Genomic DNA, 22,433 nt, shown 5'->3' on the forward strand with positions numbered 1-22,433 from the left:
TGTCATTACTTTTGCACGTTTTGCAGAATATCCAAAGAATTGTGCTTCCAAAAGTCGTACCTGTGCCACTCAGGAGGGGGCTGGAGTGTGAAATATGAGGCCCAAGTGTCGTATGCTTCAGCTAAATTACACAGGACCTGCAAGTCTCATATACATATTAACATAATGGCATATATGGTACATTCTACAGTATGTTATTAACTTCAGCTAATAAAAAACTGGCGTGTAACATCCAAAGAAAGTATGTAGAGGAGAAAAGAGAATGATAAAAACTGAGAAGCGGTAGCCATCGAGGCATGTCTGCAGGTTCTCAGGTCATTTCAGCATTTTAAGACTGCAGTTCTTCCCCCATCCACAAAAACACAGTATCATAAATAACATGTTAAGGTTTACAAAGTTTTGCACATTTTTAAAGCAGGTTTTTCTCTTCTCTTGTTGTACTGGCTCACATAAGTGCCTTGAGGAAAGTAAGTAAATACAAACATTATAGAACTAACATTCAGAAATCTGCATAATTTAAGACACAGCAGATATGTTTTGACCGTACGTGTGCATGTTTTCATTGTAGCAGCCATACCTTTGTTTTTACTCTCTGTTCAACCCCAATAACTCCACAGAAGCTTTGAGTATGCTGGAAAAATGTAAACATTCAGCGCATTAAGAGAGTCTGTCCTACCATGCAGAAGACTGCTGCTGTGGAGCAGAGCCTCTTTACTGGCAAAGAGAAGAAGCCACACAGGATGAGAAATAAAAACAGCCCCTAAACCTGGCCTGGGATCCCCAAACAGCATGGCCTAAACCCAACCATAACCCCGACCCTAACCCCAACCCCGGCTCCCACACCACTCCAACAACGCACCTCACCAGTGTTTTCTCTCAATGCCATTCATTCAGTGAAACGTCCAGCTCTCTTTCAATCAAAAATGCCCTGGAGAACTAGTTAGAATGGCTTCTAGGGTTTCATTAAGACAACAAATAAATGAAGTAATGAAAAGCTACAGGCCTGAGTCTGGGAACCTCTGCACTGCTAACAGTGCAGTGTCCTACTGTCCTTGTGTGAAAGAAAACAAAGGTCAAATTCACGCCACTGAGGTTCTTCACAAAAGTCATTTAACTGCGTCCAGCTCTGACATCACTTAAACACATGAGGACAAAAGAACCAAATGCAACTCATCAGCCCAACAGAAGTGGGACTATGATCTGTGTAGTACTCAGGCAAACACAAGTTCTGATGCATAAATAGTATAAATTCAATGTGCTGCTGAATTCAGACATGCAATACTCATGCAAGGTTGATACCAGCTCATACCACTGCCGTTCAATGTCCTCTAAACATTTTTACTTTCTCGTTTTTGGTTTTTACAATCTCTTTCTTCCTCCTCTTCTGTTCAAATGATTTTTTTTTTTTAGAATAGATCATGCAATGATATGTGTGTGACCGAAAAAGTAAGAAGTACATTTTCGACAAACGCATTGAAAATAAAAAACTAGAAAATTTCTCATATCCCTCCCCAAGGGAAAAAAATAAAAACCAAACAAACATTGCAAACCTCCTATCCCCCTTCACCTTCACAGCCCCCCCAGCCCACCCCCAGTGAGGCATTCTGCAGTGTGTCTATTTTAGCCGCATGTGGGGCATTCTGCAGTGTGTCTATTTTAGCCATGGGGCATTCTGCAGTGTGTCTATTTTAGCCATGGGGCATTCTGCAGTGTGTCTATTTTAGCCATGGGGCATTCTGCAGCCTGTCTATTTTAGCCGCATGTGGGGCATTCTGCAGCCTGTCTATTTTAGCCGCATGTGGGGCATTCTGCAGCCTGTCTATTTTAGCCGCATGTGGGGCATTCTGCAGTGTGTCTATTTTAGCTGCATGTGGGGCATTCTGCAGTGTGTCTATTTTAGCTGCATGTGGGGCATTCTGCAGCCTGTCTATTTTAGCCGCATGTGGGGCATTCTGCAGCGTGTCTATTTTAGCTGCATGTGGGGCATTCTGCAGCGTGTCTATTTTAGCCATGGGGCATTCTGCAGCGTGTCTGTTTTAGCCACATGTGGGGCATTCTGCAGCGTGTCTATTTTAGCCACATGTGGGGCATTCTGCAGTGTGTCTATTTTAGCCATGGGGCATTCTGCAGCGTGTCTGTTTTAGCCGCATGTGGGGCATTCTGCAGTGTGTCTATTTTAGCCATGGGGCATTCTGCAGCGTGTCTGTTTTAGCCGCATGTGGGGCATTCTGCAGCGTGTCTATTTTAGCCGCATGTGGGGCATTCTGCAGCGTGTCTATTTTAGCCGCATGTGGGGCATTCTGCAGCGTGTCTATTTTAGCCGCATGTGGGGCATTCTGCAGCGTGTCTATTTTAGCCATGGGGCATTCTGAAGCGTGTTTATTTTAGCCACATGGGGGGCATTCTGCAGCGTGTCTATTTTAGCTGCATGTGGGGCATTCTGCAGTGTCTATTTGAGCCGCATGTGGGGCATTCTGCAGTGTGTCTATTTTAGTCATGGGGCATTCTGCAGCGTGTCTATTTTAGCCGCATGCGGGGCATTCTGCAGCGTGTCTATTTTAACCGCATGTGGGGCATTCTGCAGCGTGTCTATTTTAGCCGCATGTGGGGCATTCTGCAGCGTGTCTATTTTGGCCGCATGTGGGGCATTCTGCAGCGTGTCTATTTTAGCCGCATGTGGGGCATTCTGCAGTGTGTCTATTTTAGCCGCATGTGGGGCATTCTGCAGTGTGTCTATTTCAGCCATGGGGCATTCTGCAGCGTGTCTATTTTAGCCGCATGTGAGGCATTCTGCAGCGTGTCTATTTTAGCCGCATGTGGGGCATTCTGCAGCGTGTCTATTTTAGCCGCATGTGGGGCATTCTGCAGTGTGTCTATTTCAGCCATGGGGCATTCTGCAGTGTGTCTATTTCAGCCATGGGGCATTCTGCAGCGTGTCTATTTCAGCCATGGGGCATTCTGCAGTGTGTCTATTTCAGCCATGGGGCATTCTGCAGTGTGTCTATTTCAGCCATGGGGCATTCTGCAGTGTGTCTATTTCAGCCATGGGGCATTCTGCAGCGTGTCTATTTTAGCCGCATGTGGGGCATTCTGCAGTGTGTCTATTTCAGCCATGGGGCATTCTGCAGCGTGTCTATTTTAGCCGCATGTGGGGCATTCTGCAGCGTGTCTATTTTAGCCGCATGTGGGGCATTCTGCAGCGTGTCTATTTTAGCCGCACGTGGGGCATTCTGCAGCGTGTCTATTTTAGCCGCACGTGGGGCATTCTGCAGCGTGTCTATTTTAGCCGCACGTGGGGCATGCTCAGAGACTCGGTGCTGCCGGTGGCTTTGCAGCTCCCGCTAAGGCTGCCGGCCGACCCGCCACTGCCGGAGGGGAAGGCGCCGTCCACAGTCTGCTGCGGCAGGAAGCTGAAGCTCTCCACGCGCACGTCCAGGTCCTTGTCGCTGATGAAGAGTTCCGTTTGGCCCCAGTCCCCCGCGCGTTCGCGGCCACTGCTGCTGGGAGAGGGGGCGGGGCCAGGGTCGTCCGCGGGCTGCAGCAGGTCCTGCGCCGACAGGGACTTCCCCAGGACGCGGTCGCCGAGGGCGGGACAGGCCGGCGGCGATGGGGACAGCGACCCTAGTGGATCCATCTCCAGACTGGGGTGCCTCTGCCAGGACCCCTCCTCCTTGGCACTGGGCTCGCCCCCTTGGGCGTAGCCTGCGTCCGCACCAACCCCCGCGGCGGCCAGGCACGTACCCGCGAGGTTGGCCGGCTGCACCTCCGGGCTGGCGATGGGGATAATGCAGACGGGACGGCCTGGGGGTGGAGGCATGGGGGGCAGCTGGAGCGTGGCGGGACCGGACGGGGCAGGGGGGGGCCTGGCTAGGTCAGGGTACTGACTCCGGGGGAGGCTGCTGGGCGTAAGGATGGGAGGCGGGGAGTTTGTGGAGGCGCTGTCGGGGGTGGGGGGCTGGCCGGGGCTGAGGGGCGGGGGCGCGCTCAGGCCCAGCTCGGTGGGGGCCAGGGCGAGCTGCAGGCCGCGAGGCAGGTGGGCGCTCGTGGAGCGGGACACCGAGCTGCAGCTCATGTGGGTGGAGCAGGTGCTCTGGTAGTCCGAGGTCTGATCCAGCTCAAACAGGGGCAGGGCCGCAGACGAGCCCTTCCGAAGAACCTGCCGGTAAATATCCAGCAGGGAGTCCAGCTTGCTTTCAATGGACTGCACCTGCAGTGGCGTGCACACAGCACATTATCAGCTACATAATACCAGCAATAATACTCATCATTGCCTTCACAATAATGGATTGCGTTCAGACAGGGTCTTTAAGATCTCTTATGAAACGCGCGAAGTCACGTGACCAGCTCACCTGGCGCTCCACCTTACACACGCGGCCGAGCATGCTCATGTCCTCCAGCGAGTCCCCCTCGGGGTGGGCCTTGTCTCGCAGCTTCCTGTCCACGCTGTTCTGTCCTTTGCCCAAGATCTGGTCCACCCTGTGATAAACAGGAGAGGCTTGTCGTAAAGAGAATCGGGTTTGTGTTAAACCGGCCTCTGCCATAACACACACCACAGCAAGACAAAGCGTCCGATCTCCAGTTAGAGTGAAGCAAGTCAGAGCCGACACACTGAAATCTATAGCACAGCTTGTTAAGGGGAAAAGATTATCTACAGACAATAAATAAGAGTTAGAACTGAGAACTGGAATTCCTTTAATGAAAAAAAGTTACATTTCCCCCTGAAGGTACTTCCTCAACAAAGAGAAAAGGAGGGTGAAATTCACTAGTATATCTGCAAGAGGAAAACTCTAACACACAAGAGCAGCAACTATGAATTTTAAATAGAATTACAGAACACTGGTCAGCAGTGTTACATTCTTTATTTTAAAAAATAACTCAATTTAAACTACAGATCAGTTATGGGTAGTGCTGAGCGATTAGTGCTTTTTGAGTTTGGTTAGATTTCAGTTTTGGAAATTAATCAGTTTCAATTTCGATAAAAAAAAAATGTACCATGAAATGATGACATTTGAAAATCTTTTTGAACAATTTTTTAAAAAGAGCTTTTAAACTGTCTATTTAAAAAGGCTCCAGTGCTGTGACTGCATATTACAGCAAATCACTATTATAAATTATTACCAATTTTATCTATGTGTGAATTTCAGGTGTGTATATTTCATTTTTTATTTGTTGACTTTATAATGTATCTCCCTTTTCATACACTATTGGCTCTGGAAGTAAAGAGATTTAATCTTTGGCAGGTGAACGTTAACCAGCCTACTGTTTTCAGTGTTCCTCGCAAGACACGTTAGCAAGTTAACTAGCAACGTTAACAAAATCATTAGAACTGACCAATTTCGAGGTAGGTATAACATTCTACCGAGTCAAAAATACCATTTTTATTAAAGGTTGCAGTTGCACAGTCGGCACAGAGCCCTCAGAGTAGGCCTACATGTACTTCGGTCCATCTCGCTCGTTCGTGTCACGTGTAGTAGTACTGTGTTTCCGAACTGCCAGGTCACTTGCGTGTGCGTAGGCGAAATGGATTATTGTCCATATAGGCTATCGTTATTGCAATGCTTACTTCTGTGCAAACTGCGTTGAGTATCCGCCCTTTAAAAACTACAATTTTAAAAATGACCACACCGAGTTTGGAGAAAAATACTGTTTATCCACCGAATTACGACAATTCAAATAATCGAACCGATAGCAACCAATTAATTATTGAAAAACGTACACATACGAAATGTCTTTTAATCGCTCAGCACTAGTTATGGGCAGAAGTTTCCCTTATAAGACTGACAGGAGAATGAATAATGAAGAGATGGCTGGCCGATATATAATCTATGTAAAATGATGACACTTCCCACGGCACCAAAGAGAACTCTATGCAGGAGATTAGGAAGGGAAGACACAGGTATGTTAGAAACTACAGCCTCCTACACATTAAGAGACAGCACACTAACAGTAAGGAGAAAAAGGCATTATTACTACATTTAAGGCAAGGCATAAAAAATGTTCTATTTCTAGGTCATCTGGGAGTCAAAAGCTTGAAGATTTATTCCTTTTTTAAAATAGTATGGTTAGGAGCACAACTATGGGAGAGTTCCAACCTCTTTTTTACCTCCTTGCTTCCTTTCCTTGGCTCCTTGTAGTATGGAAGGCCAAACGGGTCAAAAGTACGTGAAATTGATGTCTGGACTCAACGTGGTGCATTCCAATCAATTATTTTATTTGTTCTTTGTCTTCGACCTTGACTGACCTGGAAATCGATAGAGGTGCGCTGTCCTTGAGGACATTCCAACACGTTAAATGGTCCTTCAAAGAGCTAGGAGGCTCCAAAAGAATTCTTCAGCAAGGAAAACACGAGTGCATCTTTTGCTGAAGTATTTTTTTCAGAACATGTGACATATAAGTAATCGACCTGTGCGTCCACCTCTCCCCGTCTGCCGTGTCTGTAATTGACGAGGCTTCAAACTGATGGTTGAAAGAGCAGGGACGTTCCAACTGCCTTAAACACATTTCCTTGTTTCCTGCTGCATCCCCACAACCTTCCCTTGCTTCCTTTCCTCGGGTCCAGTAGTGGGTGGAGCGCGGAGCAAGGAAAGGAAGCAAGGAGATAAAATAAGCGAATGGAATGAGCCGACGTCGACAGCGTGTGAATCCAGACGTCAGTTTCACATAGTTTTGACCCGCCTGACATCCCATACTAGGAAAGGAGAAAAAATAAGGCACCCTACCCCCCAGTCCCAATTCACCTCCTAAACACTCCCCCTCTGTTATAATTAAGTTACAAAAGCGGCATTTGCGTGGGATACGCTTTTGGTTTGCTCCGACGAGAATTCTGGGCGGAATTTACAAAGAATGAACTATTATCAATAATAAATCACCACCACCTAAAAGGATATCACTCGAGAATTGGGCACAGTCAGCCACCTTTTATACGTCATTGCAAATAATGATCACTGCAGTTTAGATCAGCGTTATCAGTGCACTTAAATTGGACAAAATTTGTGGATTACAGACAACACTTGCTTGCAGATAAGACAGTGCTGCGATGACCATGATAACTGTCTTTTGAAAATGAGACATCAGACAAATCACATTTAAATGTTAAATTTAAATTAAACTCTGCCAAGCTTTAAAGACTCTCGGCATTAAGCAATGCAATGCATGCTGGGTCAGCACTGGCTTTGAAGCCAGCTCTTTAATTTCCTCATTACTGATGGAGAATCGGAGAGTTGAATAGCCACTATCACTGTAATTTGTCGGTGAGAATTGGGTCCGGGACTACATCCTCCACAATTTCCCCCTCTTTTCTTTCTCTCTGCATTTGGAATTTGTGCTATGCCGCCCCCAGCTGCATGGCAGGGGTACTGCATGTGAAGATTCTGCTCTTTCTGTGCTCAGGCACACTGACAGTGACAAACTGCCAGGCAGAGGGGAACTTGCTGACCCTGCTGATGAACCCGCCACGTTCTGACCCTGCTGATAAACCCGCCAGGTTCTGACCCTGCTGATGAACCCGCCACGTTCTGACCCTGCTGATAAACCCGCCAGGTTCTGACCCTGCTGATAAACCCGCCAGGTTCTGACCCTGCTGATAAACCCGCCACGTTCTGTCTGACCCTGCTGATAAACCCGCCACATTCTGACCCTGCTGATAAACCCGCCATGTTCTGACCCTGCTGATAAACCCAATTGTTGTCCATCATGCGAGATTTAGCAGCATTGGACTCCCTGATGACAGCAAAGAACACACATACGCCCGTGCCCCCCCCCCTCCCCAGTCCCCTCAGCCCCACTCTCTGTGCGTCTGGGGATGGAGTGGAGCTGGGGCATGGTTTGGGGCCTAACCCCGGGTTCGAGGGCTTCCTCTTGTGCTGGCTGTAATACAAGTGCAGGGAGGGAGAGGAAAAGTTCTTGGCTCTGCTGCGTAGACCGGGCGGCGGACCAGCAGAGGCCTCCAGCCTGCGTGGGAGAGGGCAGACACACCTGTCAGCCGCACAGTCACTCCTCTGGGGCAGCAGGCAGAGAGGCGGGGCCATGCAGCCACCACACACCAATAAGCACGCAGCACTCTGGAATCTACACCAATCAGCACGCAGCACTCAGGAATCTACACTAATCAGCACGGAGCACTCCAGAATCTACACCAATCAGCACGCAGTACCCTGGAATCAACACCAATCATCACGCAGCTCTCGGGAATCTACACCAATCAGCATGCAGCACTCGGTAATCTATACCAATCAGCACACAGCACTCAGGAATCTACACCAATCAGCATGTAGCACTCTGGAATCTACACCAAACAGCACACGGTACCCTGGAATCTACACCAATTGTCACGCAGATCTTGGGAATCCACACCAATCAGCACACAGCACTCAGGAATCTACACCAATACACATGCAGCACTCTGGAATCTACACCAAACTGCACACAGCACTCTGTAATCTTTACCAATGAGAACACAGCACTCTGGAATCTATACCAATCAGCACACAGCACTCTGGAATCTATATCAATCAGCACACAGCACTCTGGAATCTACACCAATCAGCATGCAGCACTCTGGAATCTACACCAATCAGCACACAGCACTCTAGAATCTACACCAATCAGCACACAGCACTCTGGAATCTACAGCGATCACCACGCAGCACTCAGGAATCACACCAGTCAGAACACAGTACCCTGGAATCAACACCAATCATCACACAGCTCTCAGAAATCTACACCAATCAGCATGCAGAACTCGGTAATCTACACCAATCAGCACACGGCACTCAGGAATCTACACCAATGAGCATGCAGCACTCAGGAGTCTACATCAATCAGTATGCAGCACTCTGGAATCTACACTACACACTACTCAGAAGAGACAATTCACTACATTAAGAATGGGGTTAGGAAGCGATTTTAAAGCAAGATATATTTAGAAATTTGATTCAAACTGGTTAATGATTTTTATCTCTCTTGTATTAAGAATCATGTGTGTTGTGCTTTCAGAATGATTCAGTCACTCAATCAATTTGAGGGGATAAATGCTAAATCAAAATAGATATGAAGATATTTTTCCAGCATACAGAAATTCAATGGAAAGTGATCACAGCTGAAACAAAGCATTTCAAGGTCAACAGGGAACTTCATAGTTTAAATTACGAGGTAAGATTGCGCCAAAACATCCCCCAAACAGTCTTAGCAAGCATTTATTACCCCTAACAATTTCTGTCAAAGTGGCAGAAAAATGCTCCAGGCATGTCACATATAAATGTACGGTCAACATCCCTTTATGGTAATCATTAATAAGGAATGAACCTAATAAAGGACAGATTTTCAGACAGTACAGATTAGTGACATAGCTAACTTCTCTGGTGAAGTTCCAATGAATGCCCATCCACAATTCAAACCATTAACAAAGCTGAATGAATTAATAAGCCTGCAAAGCTCCTTGAGGCATAAAGAGATATCCAAGGTGTCTCACAAATGTGAATGTTCTGAACATGGAGCCTAACTTTCTGGGAATGTTCTGGGAACCAAAAATGGGATTTTTAATGGAGCTAATAGACATGTGATAGGTTTCACATTAGCTGTCTACCTCTTGCTGATACAGAAAAGCAAGAACAGCAGGGTCTACTAAAAACAGCCCACTCCTCCTCCAAACACCTCACTCCTCCTCCAAACACCTCACTCCTCCTACAAACAGCTCACTCCTCCTCCAAACACCTCACTATTCCTACAGACAACTCACTCCTCCTCCAAACACCTCACTCCTCCTCCAAACACCTCACTCCTCCTACAAACAGCTCACTCCTCCTACAGACAGCTCACTCCTCTTACAGAAAGCTCACTCCTCCTCCAAACACCTCACTATTCCTACAGACAACTCACTCCTCCTCCAAACACCTCACTCCTCCTACAGACAGCTCACTCCTCCTCCAAACAGCTCTCTCTTCCTACAGACAACTCACTCCTCTTACAGAAAGCTCACTCCTCCTCCAAACACCTCACTATTCCTACAGACAACTCACTCCTCCTTCAAACACCTCACTCTTCCTACAGACAGCTCACTCCTCCAACAGACAGCCCACTCCTCCTACAAACAGCCCACTCCTCCTCCAAACAGCCCACTCATCCTACAGACAGCCCACTCCTCCTACAAAAAGCCCACTCCTCCTACAGACAGCCCACTCCTCCTCCAAACAGCTCACTCCTCCTATAAACAGCTCACTTCCAGGTTCAACAAAGGCAACTCAAAGGTACAGTACCATACACTACTTCCACATGCACACCAGTAAGCCTCATCTACAGACACTTTTATTAACCAATAATTTAAAATGGAAAGTGAGTAATTCTGTTCAGTCATTCTGGAACTGTGTACAACACTAATACCCTGCTTACAACTGAATGCCACAGTTTGTTTTTATAATTAAAATGCACCTGTTTTATCAGGAATTTTTTACATCCCCCTGCAGACCTACTGTACTTTCCCCTAAATCATAGTTTTCAATGACTGTTTTATGTATTAATTTGTAAAATGCTTTCATGTTTTAATTTATTGCTGTATCTGGTGTTGGTGTTCATTTATTAATCTAGAGCATACATCCATGCTAATTTTATTTGCATTTAGTCGCCCAAGATTCTTCTCTCTACTGCCAAGTGCCTGAATGGTGATAATGACTTTAATCATCTGATACTGAATCATTTTCAAATTAGCATGGTTAGGACAAAGACAAGTTAATTATGCGGTACATCTGCACACGGCAATTATTCATTAGATTCAGACAGCTCCTAAATACTACGCCATGCAAAAGATTGAAAGGGAAGGTTATAACAGTTTTCACAACACCACAGCAATAAGGCACTTCACTACCACCGCGGCATTTCCTGCCCAACCAAGGGCCATCTGGGAGGCGAAGCCCTACAGGCGTCTGTCCACTTGGGGACTGCATGTGGGTTTATCTGGGGGTGTACTGCTGTCACTGTTCCAGTACATTTCTGGGTGAATGTTTCATTAACGCATTCAGTAAGAGTTTCAGCTCTGGGAAGAAATGTATTGAAAGTCTTTGTATGTTCCTTCTGTGGGAGATCATGAGCTATCTCATTATCAGGTCTCATTATTTGCTGTTAATTTTAGGCTCAGAAAGCTTGAATGTTTTCAACTTGTAACATCTCTGTTGTTTTGATATCCAGACTTCTCTCTGGTGATGAAATTACTTTTTTTCCGTGGGTCATTGTGCCCTTTGTGGCCTGCTCTTTGTGAAGAGTGAGGCTGAATTATGCAACTCACGTAGTGCAATGATTGCTACGCATTGCTTCAGAGGTGAATGCGAGCCTTGTGAATTTCAGCAGACACGTGGAGACCCCAAAATCTCCAGGATAGTTTTATAGAGAAACAGTGAGTGCTTAATCACAACTGGAGAGATGCAGGCATAGGCAAGTTCGCCTCCCGGATGACCCTGTGTGTTGGGCTGGGGCCTGACCCCGGGTTCGAGGGCTTCCTCTTGTGGCTGTAATACAAGTGCAGGGAGGGAGAGGAAAAGGTCTTGGCTCTGCTGCTGAGGGGCTGCTGTGGACCCACAATGGAGTCCAGCCTGCATGGGAGAGTGCAGACACACGGATCAGTGAACACACACACACACTTACACATACACTCACACACACACTTACACATACACTCACACACACACACTCACGCACTCACACACACACTCACACACATACACACACACACACAAACTCACGCACACACTCACACACTTACACATGCACACTCACACACTTACACTTACACATACATACATATGAGAGGCATCAATTGTAAAGCGCTTTGGATAAAAGCGCTATATAAATGCATGCATTCCATTTACCATTTACATGCACACACACACTCACACTCACACACACACACACGCACTCACACATACACTCACACACGCACTCACAAACACACACACGTCTAAGCCACCTGCAGCATATGACTGGTATGTATGTGGTGTACATGGAATGTCCGACGTTTCTTCCATGTGAGCAGGTACAGTACCGCCACCGTGACTGTCTGTCTCACTGTGTCTCACCATAACTGTCTGTCTCACGGTGTCTCACAGTGTCTGTCTGTCTGTCTCACCGTGACTCACCGTAACTGTCTGTCTCACAGTGTCTCACAGTGTCTGTATGTGTGTCTGTCTCACTGTGTCTGCCTGTCTGTCTGTCTCACTGTGTCTATCTGTCTCACTGTGGCTACCTGTCTGTCTGTCTCACCGTGTCTGTCTGTCTCACTGTGTCTTACCGTGACTGTCTGTCTCACAGTGTCTGTCTCACTGTGTCTCACCACGTCTGTCTGTCTCACCGCGTCTGTCTCACTGTGTCTGCCTGTCTGTCTGACCGTGTCTATCTGTCTCACTGTGGCTACTTGTCTGTCTGTCTCACCGTGTCTGTCTGTCTCACTGTGTCTACCTGTCTGTCTGTCTCACCGTGTCTGTCTGTCTCACTGCATCTGCCTGTCTGTCTGTCTCACTGTGTCTGCCTGTCTGTCTGTCTGTCTCCCCATGTCTGTCTGTCTCACCCTGTCTGTCTGTCTCACAGTGTCTGTCTGTCTCCCTGTGTCTATCTGCCTCACCATGTCTGTCTGTCTCACTGTGTCTGCCTGTCTGTCTGACTCCCCGTGTCTGTCTGTCTCACTGTGTCTGCCTGTCTGTCTGTCTCACCCTGTCTGTCTGTCTCACCGTGTCTGTCTGTCTGTCTGCCTCCCTGTGTTATCTCACTGTGTCTCACCATGTCTGTCTGTCTCACTGTGTCTGCCTGTCTGTCTGTCTCCCCGTGTCTGTCTGTCTGACTGTGTCTGCCTGTCTGTCTGTCTCCCCGTGTCTGTATGTCTCACCATGTCTGTCTGTCTGTTTGTCTCACCGTGTCTGTATGTCTCACTGAGTCTGTTTATCTGTCCGTCTCACGTGTCTGTCTGTCTGTCTGTCTCACTGTGTCTCACCATGTCTGTCTGTCTCACTCTGTCTGTCTGTCTGTGTCACCGTGTCTGTCCATCTGTCTGTCTCACCATGTCTGCCTGTCTCACTGAGTCTGCCTGTCTGTCTGTCTCACTGTGTCTGTCTGTCTGTCTCACCCTGCCTGTCCGTCTCAGGATGTCTGTTTGTCTGTCCATCTCACCGTGTCTGTCTGTCTCACTGTGTCTCGCAGTGTCTGTCTGTCTGTCTGTCTCACTGTGTCTGCCTGTCTGTCCATCTCACGTGTCTGTCTGTCTCGCTGAGTCTGTTCGTCTGTCCATCTCACCTTGTCTGTCTGTCTGTCTCATTGTGTCTCACTGTGTCTGTCTGTCTCTCCATCTCACCATGTCTGTCTGTCTCACTGTGTCTCACTGTGTCTGTCTGTCTGTCTGTCTCACTGTGTCTGCCTGTCTCTCCATCTCACCGTGTCTATCTGTCTCACTGTGTCTGTCTGTCTCTCCATCTCACTGTGTCTGTCTGTCTCACTGTGTCTGTCTGTCTGTCTCACTGTGTCTCACTGTGTCTGTCTGTCTGTCTCACTGTGTCTCACCGTGTCTGTCTGTCTGTCTCACCGTTTCTGTCTGTCTCACTGTGTCTGTCTCTCCATCTCACCGTGTCTGTCTATCTCACTGTGTCTGTCTGTCTGTCTCACCGTGTCTGTCTCACTGTGTCTGCCTGTCTCTCCATCTCACCGTGTCTGCAGGCTCTTGATTCTACACAGCATGTCCAGGTGTCCGGCGGAGTACTGCTCGATCACGTCCTTCACATCGTACGGCCGCAGCGTCTCCTTGAACTTCTTCTTCGCCACGTGGAACTTCATTATCCTGTAAAGACCAGGACAGGCGCCACCATGGAAAAAAGACACACTCACTGAAGACCTGTCATCAGACGTCTCATTACTCTAGGGGCTTCCTAGATGTTTTTTTTGCGTGGAGCTTCCAGGTGTTGCTTAAGTATCAGGATAGAGAATATAAGAAAGATAAGAAAAACAACAGCCCCAACACCTAGCCCCATATCCTGTAATGGGAAAAAAACATGGCTGTCCAATGGCAATGCGCGTGCACCCAGCACAGCAGCGACGGCATTCCAAGTGACTGAACGCTGCATTTGGAAAATGGATGATTCTGTTACTCTGACAGTGTATTAGATTGAATGTTGTTGAAGGGGTACAAACAGTTGAACAGTTGACAGCTGGCCATGTTGTAACAATCTTGAACTGGACAGGATTTTGTAGATTTAAATGGTGTGTAAGCAGCATGCTCCATGATTGATTCAAATGGTATGTAAGCAGCGTGCTTCATGATTGTACAAACAGCCTAAAGAAGAATAATTGTCCCTGTTTTTCTTTTTTCTGTCTTGAAATAATCAAAGCACATAATTACACAGAGGTTTAATGTGTGGCTACATATTTCAGGTCTTGTGATTGATCGCACTATGGAAATACTACCACTAGAGGGCAATCAAAAGCTAAAAATGACCAGCTGAAATGAATAACTTTGGCTACGGCAAGAGAGGCGCAGCGTTTTCACGAACAACCTCATCACATTTAATAATAATAATAATAATAATAATAATAATAATAATAATAATAATAATAACAACATCAAAAGGAATGAAAATCAGAAAGAAATGAAATAACCTGCTGAAGAGACAAAAGAAAGTAAACACATTTCTGTCTGTGAGAAACTAAATTCAACACCCTGAGAAAGGAGAGGTTTGTGTCCTGAGCCTGTTTACACTGGCTGGGAAGCAGCAGAGAGAAAGAAGAGAGGAACAGGGGGAGAGGGGGTAGAAGAAGAGAGAGAGAGAGACTTTTGACTTTTAAAAAAACGTTTATTTAACATAACTTTAAACGAAGCGCATTAGAAATAAAAAATAAAGGAACAAACCATACTGATAATAATAAACATATCTTATATCCCACCCAATTGAGCTACCCCCAAACAACACCAACCCCCATACCACCTACAACATAGCCAGAACATTAGAGAGAGAGAGAGAGAGAGAGAGAGAGAGAGGGACGGGGGAGAGAGAGAGGGACAGGAGGAGAGATGGACAGAGAGAGAGAGGGACAGGGGGAGATGGAGAGAGGAATAGGTGAGAGAGTGAGAGGGACAAGCAGAGGGAAAGAGGGACGGGGGAGAGGGGGAGTGGGAGAGAGAGAGAGAGACTCATTACTTCAACAAATTTTCTCTAATTATAAAGGACTTCCTTTCCCAAACAAATGAGAAAAAAATGCAAATCCTGCTAGGAGAAAGGCCAACAGCTCCACTAGCAGCAAAGTACATCTCGGCCTGCCATAATCTGAGGGACACTGGTTGACCACCACAAATATATTATTTTAATTATTAATTAATTAATATTTCTTTTTTTTTCATTTTCTTTTTTCTACATTATTATTATTATTATTATTATATAGCCTATTCACGGTGGCCATTACCACACTGTTGTTTGCATTGTTGTCATTACCACAATGTTGTTTGTATTTCATGTTGTTTGTATTCCTATTCCTATTTCTGTTTCTGTGTGTACACTTTAGCAATATCTACAAATGTATTTCATGCCAATAAAGCAATTTGACTTTGAATTTGAATTTGAGGAGAGGGACAGGGGGAGAAAGATGGACACAGGGGGAAGGTGAGAAGGAGAGAGAGAGATGGATAGAGGGGGAGAGGGAGAGAGAGAGGGACAGGGGAAGAGAGTGTGCTATATTGGGAAAAATATTCACAGATAAGGAAAACATATTTTAATGAGATCCAAATTTCAAAATTCCAAAACAAATTTCCCTCCCTAACAAATGATCAAAAGCTGTGAGTCCTATCAGGAGAAGGACCGACAGCCTCACTCGCAGCTAAATACGTTTTTGCCTGTCACAACCTGAGGGACAGTGGGTAAGCATCTAACAAGCATATGTATATGTATGTGTATATGTGTGTGTATGTATATATGCGTGTGTGTATGTATGTATATATATATATATATATATATATATATATATATATATACACACACACACACACACACACTCACCGGCCACTTTATTAGGTACACCTGTTCAACTGCTCGTTAACGCAAATGTCTAATCAGCCAAAATGTGGCAGCAACTCAATGCATTTAGGCATGTAGACATGGTCAAGACAATCTGCTGAATTTCAAACCATTATCATTATCATTACAAACCAAGCATCAGAATGGGGAAGAAATGTATATATGTATATATGTATGTGTATGTGTATGTGTGTGTATATATACATATATATGTATGTTTGTGTGTATGTATATGTATGAGTATATATATAATACTCTTATTGAGAAAATACTTTTAAAAAATTAATTTAATTTAGTTAATTCACTAGATAATAAATATTATGTTATTGTCATTTATGCTGTTATTGTTGTTGCTGCTTGTTTTCTTTTTTCTTTTTAATATATATATATATATGTTCTTACTGTGGTTGATTATTGTTATCACTACGCTTTGGCAATATGTATTTTTAAATATGTCATGCCAATAAAGCATTTGAATTTGAATTTGCATTTGAATTTGACTGATGGACAGAGAGAGAGAGAGAGAGAGAGAGGGACAGGCAGAGAGAAAGAGGGGCAAGGGGAGAGAGGGACAGGGAGAGAGAAAGAAGGAAAGGGGGAGAGATAAAGGGACATGGAGAGAGAAAGAGGAACGGGGGAGAGAGAGAGACAGGGAAAGAGAGGGAGAGGGACAGGGAGAGAGAGAGGAACAGGGGGAGAGAATTAGAATGACATGAAAGAATTGAAGAATGAAAGAATTAGAAGACAACATTAAAAAGCTAAAACCTGGAAAAGCATGTGGACCTGACAGCATCAGGACAGAGATGCTTAAACACAGCACCCCTGAGCTGAGACAGGCCCTGCTCAAATTGTTCAATCTTGTTTTCCAAGCTGGCTGCTTTCCTGATATCTGGAATCAGGGGCTTATTTCCCCAATTTACAAGAGTGGAGACAAATTTGACCCTAATAACTACCGAGGCATATGTGTGAGCAGCAAACTAGGGAAGATTTTCTGCAGCATTATCAATGCCAGAATGCTAGCCTTCGTTATGAAACACAATGTCTTGAGCAAAGGACAAATTGGCTTTCTACCAAAACATTGCACAACTGATCATGTTTACACCCTACACACCCTAATTAATCAACATGTACACCAAAAAAGCAAAGGTAAAATTTTTGCATGCTTTATAGATTTTAAAAAGGCTTTTGATTCTATTTGGCAAGAAGGACTATATTATAAAATTCTCCAAAGTGGTGTAGGGGGTAAAGTTTATGACATAATATAATCTATTTATGTCAATAACAAATGTGGAGTAAAAATTGGGAATAAAAGAACAGATTTCTTCACTCAAGGACGAGGTGTTTTTCAGGGATGCAGCTTGTCACCAACGCTCTTTAATATCTATATTAATGAGTTAGCGGTGCTGTTGGAACAATCTGCTACCCCTGGCTTAACCCTAAACAACAAGGAAGTTAAATTTCTACTCTATTCGGATGACCTGGTGTTGCTGTCACCCACAGAACAAGGGCTACAGCAACATTTGGATTTTCTGGTGCAATACTCTCTGGGCTGGGCACTGACAGTAAACGTTAAAAAATCTAAAATAATGATATTCCAAAAGAAACCCAGATCTCAGGAAACCAGACATGTGTTCACTCTAGGAAACACCGCACTAGAGCACTCCCTGTTCTATGATTACCTGGGGCTCAAAATAAGTGCCTCAGGAAACTTTGGTCTGGCAGTGAATACACTAAAAGAAAAAGCCTGCAGAGCCTTTCATGCAATTAGAAGAAAATTTCACAAAATAGACATACCAATTAGAATTTGGCTTAAAATCTTTGACAGTGTAATCCAACCAATTGCCTTATATGGAAGTGAAGTATGGGGTCCACTCAGTTATCACAACTAGAGGCCTTGCATGCAGAATTTTGCAGAACAATACTAAACATCCAAAGGAAAACTCCCACCAATGCATGCAGGGCAGAATTAGGCAGATACCCATTGATAATTAACATTAAAAAAAGAGCACTTAAATTTTGGATACACCTCAAATCAAGTCCCCAAGACACAATTCAATTTCAAGCACTGAGAAACCAAGACCTGAAACCCAAAAAGAGTCCTCTCAGTCAGCTGGTCATGAGACTCACTAACCAACTAAAACCAAACACTGACCAAACTCAGACCAGCGCTGCTTTAAAACCAGAAATTAGAGTAAACCAAATAATTAAACAAACAAAAGATGCCTATCTGGAACACTGGAATAATGAAACCAAAACACAAAATAAACTTAATTGCTTCTTGGCCCTAAACAGAGAATACAATTTGGCAGAGTATCTCTTCTCTGTCAGAGATACAAAGCAGAGACAAATCCTGACCAAGTACAGGCTCAGTGACCACACCTTAGCAATTGAAAAAGGAAGGCACAAAAAAACATGGCTACCCAAAGAAGAACGTATATGTGGTCACTGCAAGACAGGAGAGGTAGAGACAGAGATGCACTTCCTGTTATATTGTGAAAAATATTCACAGATAAGGGAAACATATTTTAATAAGATCCAAAATTCAACATTCCTAAACAAATTTCCCTCCCTAACAAAAGACCAAAAGCTGTGAGTCCTATTAGGAGAAGGACCGACAGCCTCACTCGCAGCTAAATACGTTTTTGCCTGTCACAGCCTGAGAGACAGTGGGTGAGCATCCAACAAACATATGTATGTGTGTGTGTATATATGCATATGTATTTGTATGTATATGTATATGTATATGTGTGTGTATGTATATATGTGTGTGTGTGTGTGTGTGTGTGTGTGTGCGCGTATGTATGTACATATATGTGTATATATATATATATGTGTATATGTATATATATGTATGTATATATATATGTATATATGTATGCGTGTGTATGTGTGCATGTATATATATGTCTATGTATATGCATATGTATGAGTATATATATAATACTCTTAATGAGAAAATACTTTTTTTTTTCAATTAATTTAATTCAGTTAACTTAATAGATAATAAGTATTATGTTCCTATCATTTATGCTGTTACTGTTGTTGCTGCTTGTCTTCTTTTTTATTTTTAATTATATATTCTTACTGTAGTTGATTACTGTTATCACTACGCTTTGGCAATATATATTTTTAAATCTGTCATGCCAATAAAGCATTTGAATTTGAATTTGAATTTGAATTTGAGAGAGAGAGAAACGGGGGAGAGAGAGAGGGACAGGGTGAGAGAGAGAGGGACAGGGAAAGAGAGGGAGAGGGACAGGGTGAGAGAGAGAGGGACAGGGAAAGAGAGGGAGAGGGACAGGGAGAGAGAGAGGGACAGGGTGAGAGAGAGAGGGACAGGGAAAGAGAGGGAGAGGGACAGGGAGAGAGAGAGGGACAGGGAAAGAGAGAGAGAGGGACAGGGAGAGAGAGGAACAGGGTGAGAGAGAGAGGGACAGGGAGAGAGAGAGGAATAGGGTGAGAGAGAGAGGAACAGGGGGAGAGAGGGAGAGGGACAGGGAGAGAGAGGAACAGGGTGAGAGAGAGAGGGACAGGGAGAGAGAGAGGAATAGGGTGAGAGAGAGAGGAACAGGGGGAGAGAGGGAGAGGGACAGGGAGAGAGAGGAACAGGGAGAGAGAGAGAGAGGGACAGGGAGAGAGAAAGAGACAGGGCAAAAAGAAAGAGGGACACTCCGCAGGTTCTGTGACACTAAGCAAGAGCAACTGCTCCCTACAGCTGGAGAAACGTGGGGGTACTGGGGGGCAGAACTGACCCCACCATAAACTCTGAGAATCAGGCACTGAAACGAGAGGTCATCTGAAACCCACCACTAACACACACACACTCACACTCTCACACACACACACACACACACACACACTCGCAAGCACACACATACTCGCGCACACACACACACACACAAACACACACATACTCACACACACTCGTACACACACCCACACACACATATTCTTGCTCACGCACACACACGCATACACACACACATACTTGCACGCACACACACACACACATACTCACACACACACATACACACACATACCTCCCCCATGCTCACTGCTCAGAGTTGTTGTACATGATATTAGGAGACAGCAGAGCCCCAAGATCAGGGTGACCCAACAGCACAGGGTCTGCAGCCTGCTTGGTGTGCCCATCCCACAGACAGGGGGCGCACTGGAGCCCAGGACAGAGAGGACGGGCAGCCCCTATCCCAGAGAGGAGGAGTAGCCCCCATCCCAGAGGAGAGGGGGTGCACTAGAGCCCATCCCAGGGACAGGGGGCGCACTACAGCCCGGAGCAGAGAGGAGGGGCAGCCCCTATCCCAGAGAGGAGGAGTAGCCCCCATCCCAGAGGGGAGGGTCCTTCAGTGTCTCACCTCACCGCTCTGATCACTGCTCTGAGTGCCGGTGTCAGGTCCTCCACTGTGACATCACAATGGCAGCCCTTCTCATCAAACCCATCATCCGTCCCCAGAGTGGCATCAGCTGGGAGAGAGAGAGAGAGAAAAATATTGTGAAAAATATTCAGAAATTAGGACACATTATTTCAACAAATTTTCTCTAATTATAAAAGACTTCCTTTCCCAAACAAATGAGGAAAAAATGCAAATCCTGCTAGGAGAAAGGCCAACGGCTCCACTAGCAGCAAAGTACATCTCGGCCTGCCATAATCTGAGGGACACTGGTTGACCACCACAAATATATTTATTTTAATTATTTATTAATTTCTATCTTTTTTAAATTTTTTTAATTTTTTTACATTATTATTATTATTATTATTATTATTATTGTTATTATTATTATTGTTATGATTTTATTATTGTTATTATTGTATAGCCTACTCGTTGTGGCCATTGCCACACTGTTGATTGCATTGTTGTCGTTTCCACAATGTTGTTCATATTTCATGTTTCCTGTTCCTGTTTCTATGTGTACGCTTTGGCAATAAGTACAAGTGTATTTCATGCCAATAAAGCATTTTGAATTTGAATTTGAATTTGAGAGGGGGAGAGAGAGTGTCATCAGTTCACCTGAAACTACTAACGTTATTAACACCTTTCTCTCAACAGTTTCAACAAAACCAATTAGGCATAAATATGGTTGTAACAAAAAATAAATAATATATATCATGAATCAGCCAGTAAAGTAGGTCTTACTAAAAACAGCTCTGCATCCAAAGAGAGACTGAAAAAAGAAGAGTGGTTTGACAAGGACTGCAGAAATATCAGGAAAGAATTAAGACTGCTATCCAATAAAAAACACCTTCAGCTACTCAACACAGAAATGAGACAAAATTATGTTGAAAAACTAAGAGAATACAAAAAGACCCTAAAAGAAAAGAAAAGGATACATTATAATAAAAAACTACAAGAAATTGAAGACTCCATTGATCAAAATCAGTTCTTGAAAAAATGTATACATTTGTATTTCATGCCAATAAAGCAACTTGACTTGAATTGAACTGTATTCTGTGGAGTGGAGTGAGAGAGAGAGAGAGAGAGAGGGGGAGAGAGAGAGACTGCTTAGAGAGTGGCTGCTTAAAGAATGAGCTCTTAAAAATATCAAACAAATACAGTGTTTAGATGTGAAACAAAATACATATAATCGATAAACAGCAGAATTAAAGAAAAGAAGAAGAACACAGAATATAATAAAAAACAAAAGAAGAAAAGGAAATAAATTAAATACGGACATAACAAGGGAAGACACAAAGCTAGGAGAAAGCTAGGAGCAAAGCTAAGCTATAAGCCAAAGTTAAAGGAAATAAAAGGAAAGGTAAGACTTGGGAGAAACTGTATGAATTAGTCATAAATTAGAACATTTGGATAAATAAATACATATTTTCTTTAATTAAAAGTAATAATATAGTATCTAATACAGTAAAAATAAAATCTGATAGCATTAGCATAGCTCAATAGATTTAACGAAGGTGGTTAAGAAGCTAACCCAAGGCTAGAAGGAGTGGCAGTTAAAACTGTTGAAAAGTATCAATTTTCTGAGCTGTCACCATGGTAACCAAGCACGCTGCTGTGGAGATTTCGTACCCTCCTAAGTTGAGAAATGCAAAGGCTAAGAAGAAACATAAACTAAATGTCATGAGAAACAACCCCGAAACCCTATATGTGGACTTTGCTGAAAAGGCAAACAATAGGGTTAAAAACAATTTAATTTTTTTCACAAATAACACCAAGGCCTGGCACAGTGTTGTATGTAAGCACTACCCTCATATTCAGAAGGGAGGGATAGGAAAGGGGAGCAAAATAACAGTTTGTGAAGATGAACATTTGAACAGTATAGTGCTAAATGTGAACATTTACACAAATGAGACTATTCTCATACAAAGTGCTACTGAGGCCAGCCTGAATGCTTTTGAGAAACACTTCCCTGCCCTGAAAGAGGAGGCAG

At 44.4% G+C, this 22,433-nt stretch overlaps 1 protein-coding gene across 8 annotated transcripts in view; it reads right to left on the bottom strand.

The window, feature by feature from the left end:
- Positions 1-2,988: 2,988 nt before the first annotated feature.
- kcnq5a (potassium voltage-gated channel, KQT-like subfamily, member 5a) overlaps positions 2,989-22,433 on the bottom strand; it is a 186,113-nt gene continuing 166,668 nt past the window's right edge. For 3 of the 8 annotated variants that reach the window (XM_035400955.1, XM_035400953.1, XM_035400954.1), the window contains 6 exons: positions 20,405-20,513; positions 13,676-13,807; positions 11,469-11,579; positions 7,837-7,950; positions 4,350-4,476; positions 2,989-4,207 (listed from right to left, as the gene is read on the bottom strand). In XM_035400955.1, coding sequence (XP_035256846.1) covers positions 3,278-4,207; positions 4,350-4,476; positions 7,837-7,950; positions 11,469-11,579; positions 13,676-13,807; positions 20,405-20,513 — 1,523 coding nt within the window. In that variant the 3' untranslated portion in view covers positions 2,989-3,277. The remainder of the gene's footprint in view (positions 4,208-4,349; positions 4,477-7,836; positions 7,951-11,468; positions 11,580-13,675; positions 13,808-20,404; positions 20,514-22,433) is intronic. The other 5 variants (XM_035400960.1, XM_035400959.1, XM_035400958.1 and 2 more) reach the window with 2 other exon arrangements.

The sequence above is a fragment of the Anguilla anguilla genome, chromosome 18, assembly GCF_013347855.1.
Source record: "Anguilla anguilla isolate fAngAng1 chromosome 18, fAngAng1.pri, whole genome shotgun sequence".
NCBI classification, from domain to species: domain Eukaryota; kingdom Metazoa; phylum Chordata; class Actinopteri; order Anguilliformes; family Anguillidae; genus Anguilla; species Anguilla anguilla.